This window comes from Austrofundulus limnaeus, unplaced genomic scaffold, assembly GCF_001266775.1.
Source record: "Austrofundulus limnaeus strain Quisiro unplaced genomic scaffold, Austrofundulus_limnaeus-1.0 Scaffold7, whole genome shotgun sequence".
Classification (NCBI taxonomy): domain Eukaryota; kingdom Metazoa; phylum Chordata; class Actinopteri; order Cyprinodontiformes; family Rivulidae; genus Austrofundulus; species Austrofundulus limnaeus.
The window spans coordinates 3501952-3509616 of record NW_013952409.1 but is presented as its reverse complement, the minus strand read 5'-3'; the positions used below and the strand labels follow the sequence as shown (position 1 = coordinate 3509616).

General features: G+C 36.7%; 1 protein-coding gene across 1 annotated transcript in view; it reads right to left on the bottom strand.

Annotated features, from left to right (window-relative positions):
* Positions 1 to 7665, bottom strand: part of cetp (cholesteryl ester transfer protein, plasma) — a gene marked incomplete in the record, with an annotated part of 13428 nt that overhangs the window by 1749 nt on the left and 4014 nt on the right. Inside the window, 9 exon segments of the mRNA XM_014033206.1 lie at positions 264 to 343; positions 903 to 1002; positions 3208 to 3299; positions 4007 to 4067; positions 4146 to 4215; positions 4296 to 4383; positions 5798 to 5868; positions 7267 to 7398; positions 7468 to 7582. Coding sequence (XP_013888660.1) covers positions 264 to 343; positions 903 to 1002; positions 3208 to 3299; positions 4007 to 4067; positions 4146 to 4215; positions 4296 to 4383; positions 5798 to 5868; positions 7267 to 7398; positions 7468 to 7582 — 809 coding nt within the window.

The window sequence follows — 7665 nt, the reverse complement described above, 5'->3', positions numbered from 1 at the left end:
GAAAGTGTGGTTCTGCTGCTGAGAGTGGTGTCTGATTTCAATCTTGCACAGACCACATCCACTGCCTTATCAACAAAGCAACAGAAACAAAGCTGCTGGCTCCTAACGATTCAGCTTGAAGGGTTTGATTCTTACCTCTTGGATGTGCTGAGGCACGGTGCTGGACAGACCCGGCCTGAAAAGTCTCTGAAATGACAAAAAACCCCACAAAAATCTCATGTAGATTTGATCCTGTTTCTGGTTTTAAATAAAGTTTTTCTTACATTCAGCTCTTCTGACGAGATGTTGAGTCGGAAACGTCCRTCTTGGTGAGCAGCAGCAACCAGAGGTCTGAAGGCGTCGTCTGGATTAAAACCAGTTCAACCAGTAGAAAACAAAGTTTGTTATTAAAACCAACAGCTGAGTTTCTTTAGTTATAAATCCTGATGTTTGTTCAAATCCAGTCATGATGCAAAAACCAGCAAGTTGTTGCGTTCTTCACCATCCTTCACATCGTGTGTGGCTTTTTACAAAAACACTCAGAGAAATATTCACATTTAGAGAGCTAATTTATTTAAAAACAAACTATTTTTCATTTTCTGAAAAAAATGGAGTTATAATAATTCTGCCAAACAACAATAACATGATCTTTAATCTTGAGCTGAACGATATAAAAATAAATTATTATTATGAAGTCTCATGTCTGTGTCTGTTAGCAAAATATCTCCTGAGCCACAGAATGGATCAAATGTTCAACAGACTCAGTTTGAATTGATGTCAGTTGAAAAAAAATTACTTTAACTCAGTTCTAAGCTCCTTGAAAACATTAAATGCTGAAAAACTCAAATGATCTTATTGTAAATAAATCAAACGTAAACGTTAAAATTTACAGATTAATAAATAATATGAAACGTCCTGCTGACCTGACAACCAAAAGTAAAGCATCCTGTGTTCAGTCAGCTGCTCTGGCTGGAAAACAGACTCGCTGATCACCGACACAGTGTTGTTGTAGTTCGTCAGACCCTGAAACGCAGAAATTAATTTTAAAAAAATGACRACAGGAAGCAGAATTTCACATCTAAATACCAATCAGTACAATATAATTTAGACAAACTATCAAAGTAAGTAAAGTTTATTTATATAGCACCTTTCATATATATAAAATCACAAAGATGCAAAGATTCAAAGTGTTTATTATCGTATACACAGATGAAACATGTTTCCCTGAGCAATGACATTCTTACTTTGCCATCCATCGTGAATGCCAAGAGACAAGCAGATGAAAAAAAGAGTACTTAAAGGATATTAAAGAAAATAATAAAGGATAAAGGATAAAAAGACCACAAGACCACACTTGAAACAAAAAAGAGACCAAACAACATCAAAAAGGGAACAACACTATCAGTGTTTAGAGTGTGCGCAGATGTGCAACAGGTAACTTCACAATAAAAGCTGCTTCACAATAAAAGCAATAAAAAATAAATTAAAAACATCACAAAAGCTGTAGGGGTCACCTCRAGKGAAGAAACAAGATTTACTGCCTCGGACAGGCCTGACGAGAGGACAGGAACTCTGTCACAAACTGAACTCTATTTAGGCCATGACAGGTCATTCTAACCGTGGAAGAGAACCCCTCAGTTCTCTTAATTAGATAATGGACAGAACAATCTCTTCTGTTCGTGATTTGTTTGTTGTTTAACTAAGAATGTTTATGCATTTGTTAAATCATGATAATGACTGTCACAGGAAAAGTGGAACCACTTCTTTTCTTTTATCGTGCCTTAAAGATTTATAATGGTATAAAAAAATCACAAAGAATCTGATTACAATGTTTTCATTGTGTTTTTATGTAAATCACTGTTTTTATTTTACTGTGAACACAGTAATATAATTGTGGATTTTTCCTGAGAAAATCTTTCATTTATCTGGACTAACAGAAGGTTCAGAACTGATTATAACACAGAAATGTTAATTAATCATCATAAATGTTTTGCAGTGATTTCTCTTAGTCTATCAGAAGAAAGCTGAAAAGGGGTTATCATATCATGTTGTTGAACAACCACAGAATTTTAACCTTGGGCTGGCACCGGCTGGCAAATCTTTATCTGTCTTTCTCTGACTCATCTCTAAGCCTGAGGGCGGAACCAAAGTTCGTCCGTTTCTTTTACTAACCTGGACGGCTTTGAGCGACTCTCTTCTTCCTGATTCCAACCGAGGAAGAAAGCTGGGACTCTCTCCGGAGGGGACACAGGTGGTTTTTAAGTCTGAGCCCATGAGCCAACTAGGGAAGRCTTAACAGCCCGGGACTCGGCACGCCAGCCGGTCCCACCCCGAGGCTTCAAGCCTCTAAAGTGTGTTTTCACCTCCCGTGGGGAGATTTTATTTTGAAAAGAAGGGACCGGATAACAGCTTGAATTTTTCTGGCTTGGACTGAAACAGATGAAAGTTACCTAGAAAAACACCTGTTCGCCAATGACCGGTAAGCGAGCCGACACTCAGTTCCCTGACTGATCGGAGGCGAGCCAGCTCCTACCCCGAGGGTGCCTTAAGAAGTCATCATCAGGATAAAGCTGATGTGTTCAGAGTGACGTGTCATGTGGAACCTGAGCTTAGAAAAGACGTGCAGTTCCGGTTGACCCACACTTTGATAAAAGTAAAAGTMGTAGTRACATACTAATCTTACTTTCCTSCTTTCYTTGTTMTTWATTTGCCAAAACTTAAGCTRAAAGTGCCAGTAAAATTGTTTGGTTGTTAACATCAGAACTGACGTTTTACTGTTCTATATAAGTAATCTGAGTTGATGTGAACTGAAATTCGGACGCGGGTTTTATCACATTTAACTTTGACACTTTTTATAGGAATAACCACAATCAAGTGTAACTTATGATCTGTTCAATTTGTGTAAATAAATGATTGCATAGTCTTTTATGAATCAACTTGAACTCGTCTGAACGTTCACTTATTGTGTCACTTTTCACTTCGCACAGTCAAGATATTAAAAGTAATGAGTAATACCTTGGTAAAAGTTTCCTCATAACCTTGCGTATGAGAGATGTGGGAAAAGCTTAATTCACCTTAAGCTCACCCTCCAACAAGCATTACATTCATACAAAAGTACTAGTAGTAAAAAAAWAWAATAAAATCTAACTTAGCTAAAAGCCTGTTTGTAAAAGAAAAAACGTAAATGTTAATGTTTAGATCAATATTTAACGTCAGTATTTGTTGTACCTTATGGTATGATTCTATGTAGTTGGCTGTGATGACAGGACCAGTGTTTATATCGATATCCACACTGATGCCCCCGTCACTGACGAAGGCCGCTGTAAACAAAAACAAACACAAACAAACACAAACTTTATGATATTTAATCATTTTAAAGGACAGAACAAAAATATAGAGCTTGGTTTACTGCAGAATTTAAAGGGTCTGTGACACCAATTTTTTGTGATAAATATGAATGCACTTTTGGAAAGATAACATGGATAACATAAAGCAAAAGCTATTTCACACCACTGAGATGAACAGTTGTTAAGATATTTGCATGTGAAGTAACAGGAAGTGAGGTCAAAGGGGAATGTCTGCATGTAAACAGAGCTTTGCTGCAACGGCAAACAACACAGACTGCAAGGAATCTTCTGATGTTTCTTTAGATTATTTTAGTCCCTATAAGAGAGATGAAGAAAAGTCAGAGTTCAAAAAATATTGTTTTCATAAACAAAGACCAGAGTTTTCTTTCTTAGAGTTCCCCTATGATGTCACTTCCTGTTTCACTTTAGCTGAGCCAAATTCAAAATATGCCAGTTATGTGACAAAATGGGTTAAATCATGTGTTTTATGACAATTTTCCTAAATATGAAGCTATTTTCTTTGACTTTTTGTGTTTGAAGGACAGGCACGTCACAAGCACTTTAAATCCGAAGCTGTAAAATCTTAATATGCAAGAAAATAAAATGCTTACRGAAATGTCTTCAAAGTGAGTTGTTTAATTTTATGTTTTATTAATAACGCACACCAAGCTGCCACACACCTGCTGTGTCCTGAACAAAGTCAGCCAGAATGTCTGTCACCTTGTTGATCTCCTTACAGATCTGCACAGAGACACGTTTGTTGAGTCTGATCAGAGACAAAGACAGAAACGCAGCTCGGGTCCTGGTGGTCTCCCTCACCTGACCTTTGACCACCAGCTTCACGGTGAAGGTGATGAAGTTTGTAAAGAGCTTCTTCAGCCAGTTGGGCCTGAGAAACAACAAACACACGTTAGTGAGCTCGTAAACCTGAACCCTTCCCCTTCAAACGGTTTAACGCGTTGGTCTCACTCTTTGTCTCCCTGCAGGTAAAGGTGAAACTTGTGAAAGTTCAGGTAGCAGTCGGAGGTATCTGCTGCCACTCGGGATTTACCACAATCTGATAAAAAAAACACAAGTTAGAAAGACAATGTGAGCCGGATGGCAGCAAAGTCTGAATGAGTAAAGATAAAGAATCAAAAGTAAAACAGGTTGAAGGTAAAGAAGAGGTCAGACGTTAGAGGAAGTTTCTCTTTTGCACTGTTTTTATGTTCAAAATTCATTTTTCAAGTGTCAAATCAAAAGTTCATGAACAATATCAATGTAATTCCAGAATGTACATAGTTTTTTTTATTTTTGAAGTGTTATTTGGCCTAATTTCGCCTGTGTTTATAATTATCTTTTGCTTTGTATTTTGTACACACAGTGTCCTAAATATTCTAATCATGTACAGGGTCACATTTCAAATACCAAATCAAAACTTCATTAACATACAGAATATTTTTTCCCATTAAACCTTGATTTTTTTTTGTTTTTGTATTTTTCTTCTTTTAAACTGCTATAATTTTCTTATAATGTGCAATAATCATTAACTAAATGTTAAAAGTCAAGTTTAACTACTCATGGGAAAAGGAATCAAAGCTCTCAAACTTAAAATATATCCTGCCAATTTTACAACCATAATAACAACGAATGCCCAAAATCGACCTTATATATCGACCTACAGCCTTGGTACTTAAAGGGTTAATAACAGCCAAATTGTGAACAAATGTATTTTTTATAGTTATTGTGCAGAATGTCAAATGTTGGCAACATTCCTGATGTGAAAACTCGCAGGTACAAATGACAGAAAATAAAATGACTGAAAACCAGCAAAGTTAGATTAAAGTAACATAAAGTAGCAAATATTTAAGCAGAGGTTTATAGTAACTAAATACATTTACTTCGTTACAGTACTCAAGTAGTTTTTTATTTGAAGATTTGTAATCTTACCAATTATTTTTCAAATAGCTATTTTTACTTTTATTTTGTTACATTTTAAAGCTAAAAATGATACTTTAACTTCTTTAAATGTAACACCTAGTTACTCGTTACAACATTAAATATGCTGGAACTCATTGTGAAAGATGTTTCTGCACTCTAAAAATGAAGGGTTGAGTTTACTCAAAAAAATCATGTCAACTGGTTCCACTGAGTCTAGTTGAGTAAACTGAGCAAAGAATAAACATACTGTACAGTATATTACTCAGTTTACTCAACCTGACTTAGTGGAACCAGTTTGGTTCAGTAAATTCAACAGTTTATTTCATACAGAGTGTGTAAAAAGTAATTTTACTTTTCCAATTTTTTGTGAACAGTTTTTATCACTTTTACTTCGGTAGTGTTCTCATCAGTGACATTTATTTTTACCAAAGTCATTTTCTGTTCATGTAATTTTACTTTAACTTAGTTATTTTTTTTCAAGTCCTTTATAGACCTCTCTATTTACGTACGTCCACTTGTACTCGCGTACATAGAAAACACAAAATACTCACACAGTCTTGGGTTTATTCCGAGATCGATCTGAGTCTCGATCTCAAAATCAACACTTTGTTGAACGTTGACTCTGCACAAAAGAAAAAAAAAGATCTAAAAGTCAATATTATTTCACCTCAGGACTGAAGCGCTGAATTGGTTTGGATCTGGTGAGAGAAATACAAATACAAATACAACTAGACATGGGTTTTTACGATGTAAAAACAAGTGTGCATTGCCACGTAGCATGGCGTTGTCTGCAGCATTGGACTTGCAGAATGAACTTTGACCAAGTTCAAATATGTTTTCTATACCAGCTTGTGCCTGTCACGTCAGCAGGTGTTTGTAATTAAGGTAATTGTGTGACAATATGAAGTTTGAAGAGATTTTTTCTTAAAGTTACATTAGCTGGATTTTGAACCCTGATCTCCCACATGAAAGTCCATGACAAAGACCATCAGACCAATGGAGTTGTGGCAGAAGATGGTGGCAGGGGTTGGTTTGTATGTATGCAGAAAGAGGCCACATTGCCAATACAATTATTGACACTAAACTGCATAATATTACAACAATAGAGCAGTTTTAAGACAATATTATTGTAAAACATCAAAAAACAATCATATTAATATTGTAATCACTGAACTACTGAGTTTAAATATTTTAAAAACTATGGTGCAGTACCATAATGTGTAGATGCAGCAGGGGGCAGTATTGGACCAATACAAGGCTCCATTGACTGCCATTATAATTTATTAAACATTAATATTTCAAAAACTGTACGTTTTACAGGCACCAAAAGGCATAGCCATCATTTGGCACAGGGGCTTTACAGATATAAATTACAATGGCAGCTCTAGGACAAAGTATACAGGAGGAGAAGCATGGCAAAGTTAAGATGACTTGGATGGGAAACGAATCACAATAGTGTGCATTGGCAATGCACACTGAATACAAATAAATCATCAGTAATTGTACAAAGTGGATCTGGACACTTTTAACGTGACAAACTTCATAAAGTTTGTATCAAATATTCAAATGTTTTTCAGAGCAATGAAAAATATTGTACAGACGACAGAAAATATAGTTACTCTTGTTTAATGTTCCAGTTTTTTCCTCYAATTTTCACAAAGTGAGTACTTGATGTGTCTGTGACATACAAATCCTACAAAAAATACAATCTTTATATTTAAGAAACTTGTCATGAAATACATTATTTTACCTACTTTGTCTCATAACTTTTTTAAAATTTGGCTCAGCTAAAGTGAAACAGGAAGTGACATCAAAGGGGAACTCTTTAAGAAAAAGAACTTCCTGGTTTTTTGCTCATTGAAACATTATTTGAACTCTGACTCTTCATCTCTGATGGAGACTCAAAATTAAAGTGTAGATTTGGGAGGACAGTTTTGTCTGTCGAGTTCTTTTCTGTTTCTGTTTTCCAAATGTGGTGAGGTTTGAAGTGTGGACCGTGGTGGGTCACGGTCTGACTCACAGCCAGCTGCCGTATCCATACTGGATGGTCCCGCTGAACACCGCAGACACATTACTGATCTCCAGACCGATCCCCTCCCCTGGACGCAGCTCGAAGGCGCTTCGACCRATCGACAAGTTGCGAATCTCCAAACTGCGGTAAAAGAAACACGATGAGCGGCCATGTTGTGCTGTTTGTTTGTTTGTGTTTGTGTTTACTCACTTGTCCAGGCCGTAGAGGACTCTGCCTACGACCAGGAGAGACTTCTCCCCCTGCATGCTCGGGTAGCGAGCGTGTTGAAACGCTGCCTCCACCACTTTGGTGGTTTTCTCGTTCACTACAACAGAAGAAATGCACACACACGCACACACGCACACACGCACACACACACGCACACACGCACACACGCACACACACACG